General features: G+C 34.6%; 1 protein-coding gene across 2 annotated transcripts; it reads left to right on the top strand.

Moving 5' to 3' along the window:
• Positions 1-4,409: 4,409 nt before the first annotated feature.
• LOC134266904 (neuropilin and tolloid-like protein 1) lies at positions 4,410-22,133 on the top strand. Of its 2 annotated transcripts, XM_062749110.1 has the most exons (9): positions 4,410-4,737; positions 8,469-8,734; positions 12,875-12,946; positions 14,762-14,917; positions 18,881-19,141; positions 19,227-19,372; positions 19,567-19,834; positions 20,015-20,158; positions 21,121-22,133. In XM_062749110.1, the coding sequence occupies exons 2-9, from the start codon at positions 8,716-8,718 to the stop codon at positions 21,915-21,917; spliced, it is 1,863 nt and encodes a 620-aa protein (XP_062605094.1). In that variant the 5' UTR covers positions 4,410-4,737; positions 8,469-8,715; the 3' UTR covers positions 21,918-22,133. The 2 variants fall into 2 exon arrangements, with proteins under 2 accessions (XP_062605094.1, XP_062605095.1); XM_062749111.1 differs by lacking the exons at positions 4,410-4,737; positions 8,469-8,734 and adding an exon at positions 10,410-10,475.
• Positions 22,134-22,390: the final 257 nt, after the last annotated feature.

The following is a 22,390-nucleotide window of genomic DNA, read 5'->3' on the forward strand; positions in this document are numbered from 1 at the left end:
AACGATTTTTATTATTTCTCTTATGAAAATATTTTGAAATAACTTCTTGATTGTTTTCCTTTATCACATGACGTTATGGAACATAACTGACATAAACAATCACATTACCGGTAATTATTTCTTAATTGTCAAAATAAGATCAAAGGTGAAACATTTTAATATTCCACAAAACAGTAATCTGCGTCTGAAATCTCTTTAATAGTATTTTGATTGAATAATTTGTACGTGTATTTTTTAATTTGTTGATTGGTTATACATGTATGTGTAATTTTATACCGTCTTAGTGTCTAAAGTTGTTTTCATCATTAATGTTACCTATGTTTTTGCTGATCATTACGTTGATTATTAAAATATAATGATAGACCAAAAATGAGTCGTTCGCATTTAGCAAAATTCTTTTCGAAGTTTTCATATTACGTAACGGGATATTTAAATTTAGTATATTTTTTTTTACAATCAGCCGTCCGATTCGATCTGATAAAAATCAGATCCTTGATCCGCTCCTCTATATTTAATTGTCGTTACCTCGTGTATAGGAGCGGATCAAGGATCTGAATTTAATCAGATTGCGGTCCGAAACATCTTTGCAATTCAAGGGCGTTCAGTCCTCTTCGCTGTTTGTAGGGAGCGAAGCACCGAAAAGCCTTGGCGTTCTAAGATGCGCCCGAAATGAATGGACTACCTATATACTTCGAAACTGGATTTAAAAAAAAAAACTTCTTTCTTTAGACCTGGTATATTTTTTTTGTGTAGGAGTAGTATTTGCATGATTGCTTAACAATGTGAAATAATTTACTAGTATCCAATATGGAACCTAGACGAGTTACTCATCTTTTCACTAGCTTTCGACATGAAAAGAACACAAGATGAAATTGTACTTTGATTTCTGACAATCATTGCTTTTACAAGCAAATTGCACGTGTTGAATAAAGGCACCCCTTTTGTCAAAGATAAGTATGTGTAGATAAAAGGGAAAGTGGAGAAATTTTAAGATATAGCATGTTGTTAATCCTTTCATGTTTTGCCTTTAGCTTTCTTTCTATAACTTCGCTCACTCAATAGCACAAAGATTACAAAAGGTTCAAAAATTGAATGAGTAATTCAAATGATGTTGCTAAAATTAATCTTTTTTTTATTAATTGTATTCCCCTCAGAGGAAAATATATTGAAAAAAGTTTGATTTAATAACCAACTGTTGAAATTCGGGATTATATTAAATATTTTTATTATTTTAAATTTAAATAGCTTTTCATGACAAAAAAGATTAAAAGTTTGACGATTTCTGAACAGAAATCAGTGGCGTAGATAGAGATATTCAGTAACTCTGCAACTTTAAGGAGACTAGGGGTCAACAAATTAACCACCAGATTTTAACTTAATTTTTACCATTCAAAAATATTTTTGATTAGGTCCTAAAAAGGCTTCCATACTAGATGTGCTGCCTCGGTGTCCAGTATTCTTATTATACAAGTAAGTATATCATTGATCGAGGAAGTTGGCAAAATTCAAGTTCTCCGAGGCCGGAACCATCTTGGTCGAAGGAACTGGATGTGTGTGAGAAAGTAACTTATGGCAAATCTGCATGGAAGATTGGAATATTCCCGCAATCGCAACTTCTCGGGCCTTTCTACAGTTGTTTTTCCGCGATTAACCTTTCGACTATACCAACAAAAAAGCTAAATCTACAGGTTTACAGATAATGCTGTGGGAATCAGCCCTCATGGCTAAAGCACGGAAAAACGGGGATCAGTCCATTCAATCAACATTGAATCCTAGGGAACTAAGCACATAAACATGTAAACCATCTAATATTACAAAAATGAAGACTATTGAGGTATATTGTTTTTACGCGTATCAGTGCAATTATACAATACAGTATATATCATCCATACAGAGAAATGGGCATCCAAAGGTGTACTTGATTTCCCGGTTGTTTATGTTTTGCTCCATTGGCGCCGGAGTCAGTCAAGGGACCCCAAAGGCTACACTATTATAGAGCTGCTTGAGCATCTTGAATCATCGCTTTACAGTGAATCTTGATGTACGAAGTTGTAAACTTCGATTTGAAGAATGATTCGTAAGTTCCCAAGCCCTTTGGACATTGCTTATGCATTTTCCGAACAATGTTTTTTTACCAATTCCAATATGATTTTGTACATTGAGACAACGTTTGCTGAGGCAAACACAGTTCAAACCTCTAAAATACTGAGTAGAGTAATATAAAAGGAAAAAGAAAGGGGAAAAAGTGAGAGAAAAAATATTTAAGATTAGACATTTGGAAAACAGATATAATTATGCTTATAGAATTTTTTATTGTCTATTTTATTTAAAATACGAAGAATCCTATTTTGCATATCAAGAACGTTTTTCTGTATCTTAAATTGTCAGAAGTTTTGCTTTTTCGCGGCTTGACAGCTAGCAATTTAACAATCCATGAGCAGTATGACCACTTCGTCTTGCTCGTATATCACTCTAAATGATGCCTGGCCAACTCTTAACTTATCAATTGCATGCTCTCTTTTTCAGGTGCACGTCCAAATGCACGTGTGTGTTTACATATCATTTTATGATCTAGTAGCTCGATCTTCATTAGTTTGTAAACAGACTCTTTACCTTATCAAAGTTTATCACTTAACCATCTACGTGATTGATGGAAAGCTAACCGCCGTTTTTTTTCCTGAGTAACTTGTAAAATTAACGAAAATCATCATAGGAGACCTTAATTCTGAAAAATGAAATAAACTAATAATAAAGAATGTACAGAGAAAAAGTACATTCTTTTCCGGGTTAAATTGCTTGCTCTTGCAGCGAGAGATGTCAATTTCTCTAAGCATAAATTATGCGAGATGAATACTCTCAATTTCTTAGAAGATTAATTTCATGCTGTTCGACCACACACAGGAAATCGAAGGATTTCTGTTCGTTCAATGCAAAGTAGCTCTGAGTTCAATACAGGATCTTTCAAACTGAGGTCTTGGCAAAAGTTGCCTCTTTGATTTAAATAAGCCTTCAAATTTAGAATCTATCTTTAACTGTTTATCATTTGCGATGTTGTGTTATATTGTACATGTAAATGTGTGTAAATATACGGGAAAGTAGACCAATATATTCGTCCATGGTATTTTATTAGATAGAAATCAACTCAAACATATTTTATATTTTTAAACCTTGACAACAATCTGGTTGGATAGGGAAAAGGTGTTTTTTTTTGTCAAGTTTGATATAAATGATACTACTCTTGCATATTGGTTTTTTTCCTTATCCATTTCAACTACTTAATTCTATCAATACAAATATCTTTGGACTCAATGCCCTCCCTACACTAATTAATGATTTAATAATATAAAAACAGCAAAGATCATACAGTACATTGACTTTTCCTCTCTTTATGAGCTATCAACAAGAAAACAAAGGCGATCGGCTTTCGCCTGTGCTGAGAATTGACAGTGTCAAGCATATTTGTACAGGAATGAGCATTAGATTTCCCCCTTCAAAATCAGTCAAAACAATGTAACCTATCAAAAACTGAAACTTCAATGTAGGTTACAAATTTCCCGCGATCGGTTGTCTTCGTAAATCTCCGATGAGTTTTGAAGCTACGAAAACAGCCGAGCGGTTGGTTTTAAGGAAGTTCTTTACATTAAACACTGAAGAGTTCGATTTTAAAAGCAAAGGTTATTTCGACCGAGAAATGAAAGTGAACACATAAAACAAGAGAGATTAAGAATTCTATAAAATTCAAGAGCCCGTAAAAGAGTGAAAAGATATTAATTACTTATGCGCTCTTTGTTGTGTGAAATCTGTTATTGACAAACGGCAGGCCGGTGGCGATAGGGCGATAAACAGTGATAACGCCCCGGGAGTCAGATAAACCCTAAGTGAGCACCTCCGGGGGTCTTAAGATAGCCCCGATATATTGACAATTTGATTACCCAATTATTCCTCGATGCCGTTACCAGAAGGATGTGAAATGGATACTTTAGATGCCGGAAAGGACAGTCCGGCTGTTTAAAGACCAGTTAATAGGAAGTCGTAAATTGTAAATTTCTGACCGAAACTAAGAAACTTTTCTACATTCTTCTTTGAAAAACAAAATATCTTTTTAGATGCATGGAGACTAAAACATGTTTATTTACTGTTCAAATATCCTTGAACTGTTCCTAATTGAGGACTCCTGTAATTCAAAGATTTGTTTTGAATTGAAATCGGAAATAAAAACATATCAAAAATCAACAATATAAAAAATGCCATTCACGTAAGAGCAAAAATGCAAATATACTCAAAGTGTTAAAAAACGAGCTAATTTTATCGTATTTACTTGTTCGAGGTAAACGTTCGTTCATTATACATGTACGAAAGAAGAAGCTAAAAGTAGATCTTTCGCTGACACTTGAAAAGAGGGGTAAATAAGTACATGAGCCGTCTGTCGTGTTTTTCTGACCATCCCTCCCATCTTCGAATTAATGACTCAAAAGCCTTCAGCTGAGTTTATTTTCATATATAATAAGTTGTCTTTCTATGAGAATGCGTCCCGTTGAGCGCGAGAATTACCGAGAGCATCCTGTGAATAAAATACAGTCCGTATGCACCCACCAGGGGGCGTAACTGAACCTCGTCAGTCGAGGAACCTTGGATCACCCCTGCTGCTGGACCATTAATCTTTGTCTGGAACTAAAGAGAGGAATGATAGTCGGATTTACAGATTCATGATTTTTAGAGCAGTTTTCTGAGGACAAAGTAAGTATTTTTACTTATATGTCATTAATTTTGTGAGTTTTTTTTATTGTCAAAAGATTTTTTTCGATACGTAAAATTTGTTGTGTGTTATTTGGCAAAGAAATTGGGAGATCAAGAAATCGGTATCAGCAATCTTGCTTCGCTGTCTGTGTCTTTGATTTTAAGGATTTTCAGAGCAATGATATAGAAAGAATTCGTATAGAAATTAAATTAAAAATTAATTTTGTGTCTTTAATAAATTTTGCTTTGACGTAAATAAATTTTAATCTTAAGTTTTATGATCAAAGCAATAATATAGAAATCATATATTTCTGTTATCCAAAATGAGGAAAAATATACATGCATGTAGCCTACGTATCAACTTTAGAGTTAAAAAATTATTAAATATTAATAAGCATTTTGATCTTCAAGCAATTTATTGAGGGATTTTCTTATAAGTACTTTATAGATAAAATGCGACAACAAAGAGTGCCACCCAGTCTTCGGAACCTCTCTAGAGAATCCTAGTTTGTAAATTCTGTATACCGATGCACGTGTATAAGGTCATAACAACAGATAATTCACGATGCCAGACTCAAGATAATTAGTGCGGGAGTAAACTAATCTGGAACGAATTAACCTATCGCATTTACAATCGGGAAAACCTCTCTAATGGCATGACATAATGCGATGTCCAGTGCATCGGGAGTTGCATTCCATGCATCTTTCTTTGCACGAACTCTTCTCTGAGGGGAAGTTAAAAAAAAAAGGCCACTCTGAACATCGTAACACAAACCTATATCTGATTCACCTGACTGCTTTCTTATCTTCTTCCTGGCCACTTATCTGGACATGTAGAAAAACATATCGATGACCATGCTGTTTGTTCTTTTTATTTATATCAGTCATTCTGTTACCAGACCGGCCTTAATCTTCCCTTCCATCTCTTGATTTAAGTCGTTGATTGATTGGAGCGCTGTGTTCCAGCAGGACCAATGGAATACGTCAAATTCCTGCTTTTATTTAACCAGAATCCATTCAAATTTTTTGGCCCAAGAAGCAAGTTTGTAAATTGATTTTGCTTTAGAGCTTAAAAAATTGCACTAATAGATTGTTTGAAGCAAAGACCAGAGTTTTATTTTCGAAAAGTAATGGTACTTTTATCATTCAAAGATTCTTGATGTCCAAAACATGATATCAGAAAATTCTACGTTGAAAGAAAGCGTAAAATAAAGATTTCACGCCAGATTAATTGAAGTTTACATTTCGTGACTACTCAAAACACTATAAAGTACATTCTGTAAATTTGATAATAGCAAAAGTCTGGCGTCTTTTGTTAATGCGATTATGTATTTGTCTTCGTCAATAGATAATTGCAAGCCTTCACTACGCATCCGTTATAATTCTATCTGATAAAGCGTCACTCTTGTACGTGTACAGAAATAAAATTCCCTCCCAAGTTGAGGTGATGCGAGCCTTCCGCCATCGCAGGGGCCCAGGATGTGTCAAAAATTTTATAGAGAAAGTGCACCACACCAAAAATTGATTTTTGGCAAGTATTCGTACACGTGCAAGATTCAGCTTTTATCTCGTTTTAAAACTTGCCAAAGTGTAGGAATTCTCATGAAACAAGTGATCCGTGATCTTATTGTACATTTGAAACCAGCCTCTAAGTATCAATCTTTGTGAGAAAACGGGCTTCAACGTTCTAGAATTGAATTTGAAGCATTTGTAAACTTGTAGTATTCATGGAACGTAGGTATTAAAGTTATCATGTTCCTTGAAATTACGGAAGCGTGCTTTAAAATTCGTAATAGAAAAAGCATCAGACAGGGCCGTAGTAGCAATTTTGAAAGTGAGGGTACCATCCAAAAGGGTGAAGGGGGTGTTGTCTGACTTAAATTTTGATATATTTTGAGTGAATTTGTAAGAGGACAGAGCTTGATAAACCCAGTATCGGCCATGTGTTTTACAGCCCTGATACAGGATTGAAAATTAACTTAAAAATTAAAAAAAAAAAATTAACTTAAAAATTTAAAAAAAAAATTAAACTGTTGATAGACTTAAAAAATTTTCTTCAAGAACCCCGAGAAAAAAATGATTTGATGACTTTGTTTCAATCCCTGGAAAAAACACAATGGACATTTTTTTTTTAACCTGAAATCGCAAAACACAGGATAGGATTTTTTTTAGTTTTAAACTACAAAGTACAAGAAAAAGAAATCACCACAAAGGCCCGTGGCAGCAATAATGGTACGAATTATACATTTATTGACTGGGTTCGAGGGCAACTTGCGTTTTGTCGGACCCAAAAATCAGGCAAACAGTTTGATTCGAGGGGTCGACAAAACGCATTTTTGCCCGAGAACACAGTCATAAATGTTTTGTTATACCTTTTACTTTTAATTTTGATATATAATTTCGTACTGCAGTTCTGTCGAACCCCAAAGAATGAAAATAAGACAAAGCTAACGCTGCCCACCTGTGACGTAAGCGGTCCAACATCTTATTGACAGGTCCAACATCTCACTCTGCGGTCAAACATCGACTTTTTTAAATGCCTGCTCAGTAAAACATTAGAAATTTTAGAGACTCGCTTTTATGTTAGTATAGAATTATATAGGACGCAATTTTGAAAGGTTTAACAACAAAGTTTATTATGTTGCAAATCATCTAGAGCAAAATCTAGAAGGATCGGATGGTTACTTTACATAGTTTTATATTTACAGCTCTTTTGCGTCAAGTTTTGCATATATGCGTTTTTGATTTTGTAGCTAATTTGTTCTTAATTCAATGAAACAAACAAACATGATAAAATTATATCGCTTTTCCCACACAGGTTGAGAAGTAAAAGTTTTCAGTTTTACAAATTTTATTAAGATTTAGGTTCAATCGTTCTTTATTTAATAAGACATGTCGAATAACAAATTTATCGCTTTTCCTACACGGGATGTGAGAGAAGCTATTTTGTTCGCATGTAGTTCGCTATCTTGATTGATAAATAGAAATATTTTTTCACCCTACAAAAAAGCTCGTTCATCAAATTGTCTTATTCTATTTTTTTTAACTTCTAGATTTATATCCAGGTGCATTTTCTAGTGGATAATTTATTTCAAAGTAAATTTTTTTTGTTTTAAAAATAGTTGGTATCAAAAGCGCTTTCAACGATTCTTTAGAAGTTTGTTTTCATTGACGAATGAATGTCATGATTCTTTTATTTATTGTAAGTTCTGTCATACCTGTTTTTGTTTTGTTTTAGTCAAAAATAATTTCCAAGAATGAATTTTACCGGAAAATTCATTACAAATAACGTTTCCAAATGTTCAGATTCATATAATCTTGATCTTATACTTGAACCATATTCTGATAGCAAATTAATGCATCGGTTTAATGGAATTGCTTAAGCAGAAGGATTTTTTTGATTGAGTTTTTAATGCCATTGCGAAAAATAAAAAACACATGTAAGAATGAAGTATAACTTGTAATGAATCGAATTAACAAGACAGGTTACTATAGCTCTGAATGCTTATCGTTTTCATCTCAGCGTTATGTGAGTCGAGGATGCCTAGATAAACGAGCAATGCTGGCACAGAGCTCTTCATTTGCTAGGACCGAATCCAACGCACCCCGACTTCAGCCTCTATTTCGTGTCGTCATATCCAAAAGTGCAGAAGAAAGAAAATATATCTCTCCTGCAAGATTATAAATAAACAAAATATTAATGTGTGTCATTTTTCTTTTTTTTCTCACAGAACTTCTATCGGATTTACCATTAATTTTCACGGAGAAGGTGTTTTTTGGACGTCGAGGTTGTATTTATTCATCTGAACCATGAGACGAAGATAAGAATTTAGATGTTAGGATAATAATACGAAGAGGAAACGGGGGTGATAAAAAAGATTTAATGAAACTTCTCATTTGAAAAATCGCCTGACACTTGACGTGAGAAAGGAAAATATTTTAGTGAAAATAAAAAAAAAATCAAATCTCATTTTGAGGATGGAAATTCTTTTTAAAGGTAAGTAACTTTTAAATATTATATTTTAAATTTATAATTCTGTATTTTTAAATTGAATTGAAATATTATTACATTAGCAACATTTTGGCAGTCCTTAAAAATACTTGCAAGGTGAATTTCTTTACTAACGAGCAGAAAGAACTAATCATTACTTTGGACAAAAACCAAAACGGTTGGGCACAAAAAGAAAAGGAATTGATAACTTCTCAACACAATGTCTGTTGCAAATGGATATATATTGCTGATAACAACGAGAGGAATTAATAATCTTGTCAACGACTAGTTCTTCGTCACAGAAAAGATCTCATTCTCTCGCCTAATGCAAAACAGAAAGATGAAGCAAAAATAACGAACATCAACATGACAACTGTTATATGTACCACCCATGTACCGCTAGTATACATTCTCTCTCCCTCCTCTCTCTCCCTCCTTCTCTCTCTCTCTCTCTCTCTCATTCTCTCTCTTTCTTTCCCTTTTTTTCTCTGCCAGAACAGTATGTATCTTGGTTTCAAGAACATTTGGAATGACTTGTACCATTGCTGCAAAATTTTAGTTGAAAAGAAAAGGAAATCTCTCTCTCACTCTCGCTGTAGGAACAAAATGAATTTTTGTTTAAACAAAAACTTAAAATAATGAGTATTGCTGCAAAGTTTCAGTTGAAATAATTTCTTCTCTCTTTCTGTGCGCGTCAGGGGGATAGTTTATGGTGTTTCATCGTATTTTTCAATTTTCAAACACTTAGCTGCTGTTTAATTTCAAAATAGAATTATAGCTCCCAGTGAAAATCCGTGTCTCCGCTGGTAATCTACACAAATCCCATAAAAACTGGCACCACCCTCTCCATTTGACGTAATTTTTAATGAAAAAAGAAGTTAACTGCGTCCGCTGAAACTATGGTAAATGTTTTCTTTCATTTTTCTTTTCTCACCACTTCGGATATGTATTGTTTCTTTCGAGTTTAAGGAGTCATTCATTTTCCCGCCGAGCTATCAGAAAAATAATTGTGACATTAATAGTGATTAAATACTTTTTCTACCATGAAGCGATTATACACAGAAACACTCATTTTTTTTTTTAAACAAAAATTCTTTTAATAAGTGTAAAAACTTAGCAATACACATGGAAGTAATTTTGAAATTAAAATTTGTCACGACACATTTTTTGAGAATGGATTTATGATCTACCGATTCGGCTTTTTGAAGCATATGACGATAAACTTAAGTATACTGCATGTACGGTTACTTTGTTTTGAACTCAGGATTACCAATGTCTTGAAAGACTAATGACATTGTAACTGATATTTCTCATACAATCCTGACAGCTGTACTGTGCTTGTAATACTGTGATTCATTGTTTCACCAGCAATTTCAAGTACTCTCTCATCTCAAGAGCATACATGATCTGCCAAGTGCTCTGGCACGAGTCTGACAGAAAGTGTGAAAACTGTCTTTTTGCCACTGTGGCAAAACATGTTGATATCAAAGTCGCATTCAGTGCATAAATGTGGCCTGAAGTGCAATAAAAAAATGCAAAACCGGAAGACGAAATATGATAGGTCCGCAGAAATTGACATTGATGACAGGTCCGCACTGCTGGAGAACGACTGAGTTTTACCAGTGGTTCTGGACCCAATCAAGCACGCGAGCCAGAACCCGAGTTGGCAGATTATAGCGGCTTAGGATAACCGCTGAAAATTCGTCGTATCATTAGCAGTGGGTTAACCTTTGATCTTGGGAGCTCGGTAATTGTTTCTACTTGTACCTTAATATGACGGCGTGTCTTCTGTTCTTTTGGGATCCAATCTAAGCACAAGATAGTGGCATTTAATGACGTTTTCGATCTCTCTATTCCTGTTATTACTTTATGCGCCACCCACAACATTTATTTGTGTTGACAATTTGTATTTAACAAGTATCCATAGTAAATATACCGGTATCTGAAAGAGAAAACAGAACTTTAAAAGATTTACGAAAAATCGCTTACACAACATTCACATTGTTTGAAAAGAGGTACACCTATATCATTTGGAAACGATGTTCATACAATATTGAATCAAGTGAGGGATAGGTTTAAGAGAAAGAATATTTCGTTAAGTTGTACCATCCTCAAAATGATTTTTCTCCCGATGATGCATTCTTTCAATTAACTTCCCCGTCTTTTAATGGCGCTCTCACTTTCATTTCAATGTTGAGGTTATGCTGATTACATGTTCGGGGCAGCAGTCTTGACGAGTTTTGTTCTTATTTATCTTTTGGAAATCTTTATTGCCAATGAATTTTATCTCTAGTGTTTTATATTACGGGTTCTCGGTTGTGCATGTAACGCATAGATTTGCAAAGGTCGTCCATGGTGGCAACTTTTTCAAAATTATCTCCCAGCGCTTGTCTGATATCAAGCGCTTTGTTAGCAAGACGGTTCCTTTCACAAAAAAATCAAAACCAGTTGTGCTCTTTAAGATACTTGAAAAAATAATCAAGAAATTTGTTCGTGTTGAATGTTGAACAGAGTTTGCAACGACTTTTTACGTTTCATGTTGGCTAATTTGAACAAAAGAAGGCTTTCAAACAGGTATCAATTAAGCAATACTTATATTAAGCAAAGAATTGGTTGGCTTGAATTTGCTTTGTATGAATGTGATTAGAAAAATAAAAAGGCATGCCCTATTTTTTTTGTAAATTATCGCTTTAAAACGTGTTATTTATCGATAGAAGCCTGTACAAATTTTTGTTCAAGTGAAGATACGAAAACATTGAAGGTGGACTTGCCTCATCAGGCTCATGTAAAGATAAGGATATAAGTGTCAGATCTGAATTGGTTCAGTTCTATTTTACCAAACCGAATCCATTCAAAATAATTTTGATTTTTTAATCAGGTGACCAAAGCTGAAAAGGACCTGCCTTTTAGTCTTTGTACATACATGTTTGAGAATGTCGATCATATAATCATTTGCTATGATAAAGATTTCATGTAATAGAAAAATAAATTGTTGACTTCAGCGATGAGATAGGTTAATTGTTCTCCTTGCACGCGCATGGCCATCTTAAAATCATTGCCTCCCAGACAATTTTGCACTAAAATCTTTAAGGTCTATTTATTCTCACTCAAGCCTGGACAAACAGTTCCTTTCAGCAAGCTTAGGAACTGAGTACCATTTAATTGTTTAAATCTGTAAAGCTGTTTGCTGTATATGTTTCTGATAGTTCAGTTTTGACAAGTACAAAATAAAACAAACAAAAAACAATCAAAGATAAGCAAGTCAAGATTCCATCCCCAACTGAACGTCCAGTTCAATGATATAAAGGTCTTGGAAATATAAATTGATGAAATTTGGAAACCTTTATTGGAAAGAACTGTTAAAAACTTTCTTGAAAATTACACATATGAAACAAATAACCTTCAATATGTTATCGAGCTAGGTATATGTTGCAGCTTTTATGAGCAGAAGTTGATTACAAACTTCAAGATGTAATTTACATCGACATCTTCATAACCCTTCGTATACAAGACAACAGCCGACCTCCATAGTTGTAATGTACATTCATTTCCCGTTGCGTCACTAGCTGGTTTACGACAAGATTCACGTGACAGCTTCTTTTTCTTCTGCTTGACTTTTAGTGGGGAGGATCGCTATATTTTTACCTTGAACACAGAAAGTAATCAGATTTTGCACGTGTAAAACAGATATCTTATGCCATTCATGCCAAAAAGAACAAAAAATCGACGTTGCAATTTCGTAGAACCCATCTTTGTGTTAATCCACAGAGGCTATTCGAATGCCTTCATTCCAGGGATACATGACATTCCGGGGTTGTCCAAAGATGTCATGACGAATATCCCTTTCTTTCTTTTTTTCAAGCTGAAAATGCATACTGACTAGATGAACAGTACACACATAGGGTATTAATTAGTATCAGGAAACATTAAACAAATATGCAACATTTTGTTCAAAGAATAACATGAGGTACTTGTAACTTAAGTCTATTGCAAGTGCACGATAAACGCATTTACACACTGAAGACAGGCATGAAAAGATTATAATAACGATTCATTGTTTGCCAATTTCTTATAAAAACCATCATTATTTTTGTTGTTCTTTTTAAGTCAAAATCTGCATATATTCACATCTGCTTTATTCAACAGGTTTTCCATCCGCCATGTTTTGGTTAGTGTATTCGATTTGGATTCTGAAAAGTTCATACGCTAATAAAACAGGTAAGTAAAATTCAAAAACAGATTGTCATAAAACTTTGTTTGCTACAGAGTTAAATTCCGTTTTTAAAATGTCAGACGATGCCTGCTTCATTTTCTAGTTTTTCCCTACAAAGAATACTGGGTATTAGAGAAAGGCACCTGTATAGATGTATATATAAATCACAAAAAAACTTTGTTATTATACTACAATTTCTTTTCTTAAACCTTTTCTTTGAAATTACGGTAATACCGGACAAAAGATTTAAAGAGTGTGATATATTTAATTGTATTTACACATTGTGATGAATTGTATATAACATATGAGAGGTCGATGTCTAGATAAGTTTCTATTTTCTATCACTTCAAAGCATGCAAGGCCGAATTTCTATAATGTACAGTATGTCCAAACTGGGTGATGGTGGGGGATCGTGGCACTCAGCAATCGCCACGTGCTTCGCGTTCTTTTGGTCTTCAAAGTGATTTTATCTACGAGTTCCGAATTGAATCCATGTCTCCACATGGCGGAGTAATCGCCCCTGATTGATCCAGACAACCTAGAAAGGAGAGGTAGAGACTGATAAAAAAAACATATGACAACATAAGATAAGAAGTTTAAGACGAATTTTTAGACACGGCAAAAGATGTTTAGGGCAAAAGGAGGCTTGTCTCTTCTCTCTCATCAAAAATCTTTAAAATCTGGGAAGCTAAAACTCTTCCTTCTCTGTCTCTATTACTATAAAGCCTCAAACATCTGTTGTTTCGAGACGTTACTCATCGGAAAGCGTACCAAAAAAAAAATAAATGACAGTGACTGATAAAGACAATTTATTGAATCTCCCACAGGTCGAATGATTGAGTGTACGATAACCCATAAACAAAAGAGCGTCTTCCGTCAATTTTTTGTCTTTTACCAAACCTTTTATAAACCCATTCGGTTCTTAAAATAGAACTGAAGTATTATTACGGCGTATTCATATAATTTTAAAAGAAAAAGTAGGGATAAAATCCGTTCCTGTTTTTCTTCAAAGTATATAATACGCTTGAAAAGGAAAATTTTGACTCTAAGCCGTGAAAAAGTGCTTGTTCTGCTGGAACTACACATTTTATTTACCTACAAAATGTGAAAAACAATATGATATATACCGTAGTTAATTTAAAATGTTAATATTTTCTATCAACATTTTTAACGATTTACGAAAAATGAGGGTCAGCAGTTTGTCCCATCTGAAAATTCGGAAGCAAGATAGTAAATTGCGAAGGCGATCATCACGCACGCGTCTTTTATCGTTCAAATGTCGGGTTAAATCAATTCGTAAATACTCTGAGATACGCGGTATCCTTGGGAAAATAAATATCCTTTATCTTCATCGTGTAAGAAATGAGTCGGTGTACGATTCTGTTCATTCATCTGAAGGTTTTGTCTTGTAATGTGTTTGCTTTTGTTATTGTGATGAGGTCATTGAATTGGGATTGTAGGACCAATAGAAAAATAATCCCAATTATTTTATAAATACCAGAAATTTTACTTAAGTACTTTGTCTAGGATCAGTGAGTCAATGGTATTGGAATATTAGTCAAATATCAGACGTGAATAATGAATTTGACTGAAAATCTTTCCAGTATTACGTGTAATATGGTTTAAACTTTAGATACACAATTCCATTCAACCATTTTACAGAAAGTATGTGTATGTAAAACTTCTTTCCGAATCCTTTTTGATTTTTTGAACCAACTTGACTCTTTTTTCGGCTTGTCATTTTCAAACAAAATATAATTTTAAACTAAAATAAAAACATTCATCTTTACACCTTGCCTATTTCTTTTATATATTGACAGATTCGCCAAATCCCCTCAGTTATAACCACCAACACCTTTTGGGCAACAAAATAGACCATGCTTGTACCAACTTCACTTTTGGTGTAATGGAATTCTACAGCCCAAATTTCCCAGAAAAGTACCCCAACAATTTAGAGTGTGTCCGAGCCATAGAAGGTGGGGAAATTTTAATCATTGTATTGGTATATTACATTTTAACATATACTCACTCAACTTAGTGATAAATACTTAAATAGGTATATATTCACATATACCCCTTTACTCACTACCCAGCATACAGCACATATAAATATAGTCAGCAAAATCCTTATCTTTTTTTCACTGGTCGAAATATAAAAGCTCAACAAGAACTTGAGTATTTCTGGACAGTGGATGATCAAAATCTTCAGTTTATCTTCATGATACTATTTAGGGCGCTTGCTCCCTGATCTGAAGGTTGTAGGTTCAAACCCCAGGTGCGACTGACTCAAGTCCAAAAAAAAAACCAGAAGGTAGCAACACTTCCTTCGCCAAGCGCTCGGCATTGGTCTTTCTGATGATACCTCAAAACTTGAGGCTCCGTGTCAAAGTAGTCGTTAGCACGATCAAGATCCCTCACTGCTTAATGACTCAGAAGGCCACGTAAAGGTCTAGATTTGAAGCCCTTCACCAGTACTTGTATAAGTTGATGACTCTCTATGAGAGATGAATTCTCGAATGAGCTGTAAAACAACATACAATCAATCAATCTTGGTACTGTTCGACATCTGACAGTCAATAAACAAGAAATTGAGGATTTCTCTTCACAATAAAGGATCGAAATCTACAGCTGCATCAAGAAGTTTCTTTCTTTTAAACAAGCTCTTTTAGGAGGTTTTTCCATAGATAAAACCCAGGGAATACCTGTGTATAAATCCATGTTTTTTTACCTTTCTTTTCTTTGACCTCATGTTTGACTACTCTTTAATTGTCAATGATATTTGACTTTGTCGTATTCTCGAAAAAGAGTTTTTGGTCAAACGCAAGCTGGCGAAAATCGGCAGTCATCATGAATTCCGAACGCATTGTTCAGACGTGTGGCTTACAAATAATTCATCGTTATAGAAGAAATAACAAACCGTTATGTGCTATTTAATATGCTAGTTATTTCCCAAAGTAGATTCCCCATAAGTTTATATCATTTTCCTAAGACGTACTAATGGCATCGCTTGATTTCTAGTGTTTCATCTTGCGTCCGTCATCTTGTTCCAATTTTGTACCTCTCTTGTAAGGAGAGTTCACCTGTTCGAAAACGATTATTTGGACAAGTGCTGGTAGATGCTTCTACACACTTATCTGTCAGTCTCTGACGATTAACACTAATTTGTTGAGTTATGGCAAGAAGAGGAAAGTTGTTAGATCAAATGATGTATGTAAGCTTAAAAAAATACGCAGGAATAATAGCAATTACGGTTCTCGCCATGTGAAGAGTTACCCAATATGTTATCTTAAAAAGCATCGATATTTTATAAAGAAAGTTAAAAAAAGGTGTGAACTCTTTTTGAAGTAGAAATTATAGCAGTTCACACCGAACACCTCCTATTATCATTTATATCCTTACATTTATTCCGTCTTCTAGCAAGAAAAGTTCACCACAAAAACACCCAAGTAATTACTTTTCGAATAAAGAATTGCAATATATTTAAACAAATGGGTATCTTCTTTGATTAAACTTAAAGATATTGATAATTTTGAAGGAGAAAACCCAAGTGAAAAGATTAAAGACAAGAAGATATTTGAAATTCACTTCGTTGTACTCTCAAGATAGCTGATTCAGCAATGGCAAAGGTTCGTTCTGATCGAAATTAAACCCTCTCTCGTAAAAAAACCCCCACTTTTTTATATCAATCGTTAGAAGAACATCCAAGATCAGTAAAGAATGTGTTTTGTATATCATCACGGAGTCACAAAGAGATAACTGTTAATCCCATCAAAAGAATTAACGATTATAGTTCTTCCTGGTCGAGCGTTGCAGCAGGAAGCCCCAGGTATCGCCTTGCTCTGCCATCTTCCATCAATAAACACCCAGCAATGTTGATTTAATTGCAGAGTAAAATGTCATTATCGATGCGATTCACTTCTTAAGTAAACTTTGATCCGCAAAGGTGTCAATTGCTCTTCTAAGCATTTCTTCGTCTGTGATCTTGCTGTAGAAATGTTTTATCCAGATGTGTGCTTTTAAGATGTGCATAAATTCGAGAAAAAAACTGCATATACCTTTTGGTTTGAAATTCAGATTTTCTTGTAAATGTACGGTGTTGAAAATTTTTCTCTTTTGAAGGCGAAGTAAATGGTATAGACACGAGACGCAATAATACATCTTTGTCGTCTGCTTATGACATCATTCAAAAAGAAAGCATCAACTTTTAAGTTTATAGATAAAAGAAACTGTATCTTAGCAAACAAATGTTTCGTGCATTTTAGAAATCATAATCTAATTTTCGTAGCGAATTAACATTAATGATTCTTTTCTTGAAGTCTTGAAGTTTGACTTCAGTCTTTTCCAAACTTCCGTACTTGAACCAAAATTAAAAGGCTTATAAAGTTATAAGATGCTGCTTAATTCATTCCCCATTTTTTCTGATATTTTGGAGGCTTAATTGGCTCAATCGGGGCTGCCTGTGTCAAATTAAAATAGCGAGGAGTAATACGAAAATGTGTCTCGCCTCGTGGTGTTCTATAAAAATGCCTCCAGTTCGATCTCTTCCCTGTGGGAGAAATGTATAAAATGTATCTGTTTATTCGGCGTTCTATTAGAAAAAATAATTACTTTCCAGCAATACTGCACGCAAGGGCCCGCCTTCTACAAGCCATTCTAACAGGAGAAAAAAATTCAAAACTGCAAAAGTTTTGAAACATTTGCATTTGTAGAAAATTGAAAACATTTCCTCAATATAAGCATTTCATTATTATCACGAAGAAGCATTTTGTAAACATATTTCGGTAATTGTCTACAGCGGGCCGCTCGTTTTACATACTTTATTCTCGGAAGCTCTTGAAAAGCAATTTTTTTGTTTGCATGATAACTTTGCACAATGAAAAACCAGTTGTTAAACGTGCCCCTTTTGCTTTCTTCATATACTTTTCAAAACAGTTAAAAAAACAAAATGTATAAAAATTATTGTTAAGGGGGTCTAATATGATGAAACTTTTTGGAGTTGAGAATTTGGGACCAAACAAACTTAGTCCACGTATGCTATCCTGGGTAGTCTATAAATAGGTAATCTCCTCTACTCATGAAACATTCCTGGATGTGTTCATCAAATCTAAAGCATGTACGATAAGTTTGAGAAAACTCAGCGGAAAACATTGACTTCTTTGCGTCCACATGCTCTATGTATGTGAAGAAAGTTTGCAAAAGGATTAACTGAAGAGTTCTTCTGAAATTGCACCAGCTCGTATAATATTTCAAACATAACAGAACCATATGTAATTTCAAACGACTGAATCATTTTCTTATCTCTTGAATAAATACTTCTTTCTAATTACACTTTCTGACACTGCCTCCTATTTCGCCAGTCAGACAGAAGTCCACCTGTCGCTAAATAGCTCTTTAAGCTTCCTTCGAATTAAATTGCTAGATTAGGTAACCATTCATCATGTCTTCTGAAAGCTGCTACAAACGATGCTTTGCACGTGTTGGAACCACAGTTTACCTACAATAACATACAGAGAGTCCGTAGTCTATTTTTGCTTATGAAAGGAAGTTTTAGTCTTTTCCGGAGTAGAAAAATGCTTACTAAGCTAGTATTTCTTTTTGCTATGTAGTATATAAACATTTATGCAAAATTGTGACCTAATGAAAAAAAAATATCAACATAATGGCATTTGATTTCATGTTTCCCATTACTAATGCGGTAAAAATAGCAAATTTTTCATGAACTTTGATAAACATATTTTATTTAAAAAGTAAGTGTAACTTGAATATTCATTATTTGATGATTTAAGTTTAGTTCTTCTATTTTATGCAACTGAATCAATTATAAAGAATTTAAGGTCTCAAGAAAAAAGAATTGTTTAAAAAAAGATGTAGCAATTCTCAGATTTGATATGTTTAATTCCTTAGTTTTGATATATATTTTATTTCCTATTTCTTTGTAGCACAACCAGGATTTGAAATTCAGCTCGACTTCCGAGAAAAATTTGACATGGAATCCGGTCAGAATAAGGAATGTCCATACGATTTCTTGGAGGTTCGAGACGGACCATTCGGGTACTCTCAGCTGTTCGGAAGGTTTTGCGGGAAACGGTTCCCGCCATTACTTATTTCCAATGGAAGGTACTTGTGGCTAAGATTTAAGAGTGACAAAGCTGCAAACTACGGTGGATTTAAAGGAATATATAGCTTCATCAAGAAAGAGGGTATGTTTTCGTGTCAAAAGGCTGAAAATTTCATATACTGGTCTTTAATTTGGAGTTGACTTATTCTTGCTCTTTTTTATTGCAGGCTACAAACCTGAACTGGAGGCCTTGAGTGTATGTCGAATGCCTGTTAGCAATATGCATGGATTTTTGTCGTCTGCGGATATGACGCCATTATTGAATGGCAATGTAGATTGCACGTGGGAAATACAGGCTCCACCGCGGAGCAAGGTACTTGGCCACTCTATCCAAAGAGCATTGGACTTCCTATAATTTTTGTATTACATAAGATATTTTCACTTCCTTTGGGATGTATTTTAAAAAAAAATATTATAATGTGCTATTGGAAAGTACTGGGTATTAAGCTTATGCCATTCACTATGTCAAAAATCCAGCTGGGTTGCATATCAATTTGTTCATTTCAGATTTTCCTGTCAAATTTCAAAGTGGCTTGGCGCGTACAACTATCTTCTCCATGTGACTCAACAAGAATCGAAATTTACGAGACATATACAACTCAAAGTGCTCTTAAAGGGTCATATTGTATGGGCTCTATTCCAGATATTATAATCGACAGCAGTGTGGCATTCATTAGAGTATTTTCCCCTGCATTGTCAATCAAACCGGAAATGACGTTTTACTACACCATTCTACGGGAGGCAAACAGGCCAACATTTATAACAGGTCCCATTGGTAGGGTTTTACTTAAATATTTAAGCATAAAAACTCAGATCATATTCAGAAAAATATACATTATTATTCAAAGACATCACCATTTAATGCATTTAAAGACTTAATATATATTTCGCATAACTATGATATTGTTGACAAGACACTCTTGGATAATATCTTTAACATTATTGGACTTTTCAGATTCCTCAAACAAGAATGAGTTGGTTTGCTCTTCATCAGAATTCATGTGCGACAAAAGTTGTCTTAGTAAATCCTTGTTGTGCAATGGCATAAAAAATTGTCCGTCAGCGCAAGATGAGATTAAATGTGCAGGAAAAGAAGAAGGTATGTATAAAATGTTCTAGACTTTCTTCACTTCTTTGTTGATAAATACAAAAGACGTGTAAAAAGTTTAATTTATCTGTGTCTAATGTAACAATTTACTTCAAAGTTTATCGCAACAGTTGACATGTCTCTTACAGCTTCTTCGTTAAAACCCAAAATAGTCTGCATTTTAGTGCAAGGAGTTCAATGTTGTAGTTTGAAAAATGCAACTGAATTAACAGTCTAAGAAAAGGTTTATAGGGACAAGAATTTTTTTAAAAAATCTTTCACAAGTGATAAAATTGAAATGCAAGAAACCGTTAAATTGTAGACACCAAGCAATTATTATACCAGAGTGTATGGTGCAAATATGCCATTGCACCTTAAAAATTTTTTGCATGAAATAATGGTACCCGAGTGGGCACACAGCTCTTGCAGACAGATCATTTCATTGTCTTGCATGTAAGAATAATTCAGGTTGATAAATATTTACCTCCTTACACGCGCGATCTATTCCGGCCATCTTTCTGTTGATTAGATCTGACACATCATAAACTGAGCGATATTAAACAAAAGCCAGACCGCTGGCAGATGGCGGTAAACGGAAACGAGGCATAATGTTCATGAGTCCTACAGACCAATTGCAATTTTATACAATTTTCTTTTAATTTTGTCTTAGGTGATATGTATATCATATGGTTCTAGTCTTTGTTTGAATTGTTAAATTGTTTATAAAACAATCAACGCCATGTTGGTGTGTGTTTGGGGAATAACATTACAAAACGAAAAGCAGCTTTGTTAGAATTTTAAGATTGGAATCCAAAGGGAATGCGTTCAGTTTCGATCCACATAATGGGCGATAGCCAATGAATAAATAGATTTTAGTCTGATAATGATGGTGATCTCTTTGATGTGTTTAGAAATGATTAAACAAAAATCCGAAAAAAATAATCTGATTAATTCTTTGTTATTTTCTATGGCAGAATCCGAGGTGCCTTTGTACATCATAGGAGCCGGTATCCTAGGTGGCGTTATAATCACAGCCATAATCATTGCAATATGTGTCTCATGGCGTTGCAAGAAAAACCGGAAGAGAAAGGAACGAGAACTTGCGCAGCAACACGAAAAACTCAAAGAGAGCACAATAGAAATGTCCAGCAACAGTACAACCACTACCCTCGGAAGCAAAAAGAGTGTTCCTCCCGTGGGTTATTTTTCCCTACCACGTCCCCATGGAGGCAAAAATTATAAAGACCACAGGAACAGTTTAACGAATTCACAGCCATCGGAGGGTGAATATCCGGATCAGTCTTCAGATCCCGGAACTTATAAAAAGTTCACCGTCCTTGACCCGTACATGGAGGACGAAACGAGTCCTCCGCCTTCCCCATACACCCAAGGCACGTGCCTTACGACCATCATAGAGAGACATGATATGCCCCCGCAAACTGAGCTAGACGGTAGTTATGGGTGGACGGGGTACGGATGGAAACAAACGCCCCCTACCCTCACCGAAAATCTGGCCAAGCTGGCACGTTACAATATGCCTCAACATGAACATCATCATCAACAAAAAATGTTTAAATACAATCCAGAAAATAAAATGTACATGGACCCTAAGTACGAAATGTACCAAGAGCAAAAAATGCAAATGAACAAAGATAATAAAATGAAATATGGTACACCAGTCGATAAACAATCGTCATTACATGATGACCAGCCTCACTTTAAAGTGAAAATTCAGGACCCTGATATAACACGTGACCTGGAAGTGACGTAATCTGGGTAATTTAAATTCATTAGAAGCATGTAATCATAAGCAAAACACATCATTGACTCATTGTGAATATGTAGAGAATGTGAATGTGCCTTCATTCATATGTAAATATTGTCATCATGTAAATATATTTTCTACTTGTTCATGCCATTGGCTTGGTGTTTTTGTGGTATGTAAGTAGTTTTGTACTGATCTTTGGAATAAAAATATGAAAAGAAATACTTGTTGTTCAAAAACTGCAAGATTCACAATATTAGTAAAAAGTGAAGATAAAGAACAGTGATTGATCTCCAAAAATCTAAAAACAGTAGAAATATGCGGACAGGGCATATAACACGGACCCTGGGATTAGAGGTGGGATCAAGTGCCAAGGAAGAGTGAGCATCCCCACTTGACCGAACACACCCACTGTGAGCCCTATTTGTTGATCAGGTAAACGGAACATTCCGTAGTCAAATTCAGTAATTATGTAACAA

Source organism: Saccostrea cucullata, unplaced genomic scaffold, assembly GCF_032062105.1.
Source record: "Saccostrea cucullata isolate Sc308-1 unplaced genomic scaffold, CSIRO_AGI_Scuc_v1 ctg243, whole genome shotgun sequence".
In the NCBI taxonomy this organism is placed as follows: domain Eukaryota; kingdom Metazoa; phylum Mollusca; class Bivalvia; order Ostreida; family Ostreidae; genus Saccostrea; species Saccostrea cuccullata.

Bases quoted from the DNA above. Each gene is read 5' to 3' on its own strand.
- LOC134266904 (XM_062749110.1), top strand. The intron at 14,918-18,880 runs GTGGGGAAATTT...ATTTCTTTGTAG, and splicing joins GTGTGTCCGAGCCATAGAAG to CACAACCAGGATTTGAAATT. The intron at 19,373-19,566 runs GTACTTGGCCAC...TGTTCATTTCAG, and splicing joins AGGCTCCACCGCGGAGCAAG to ATTTTCCTGTCAAATTTCAA.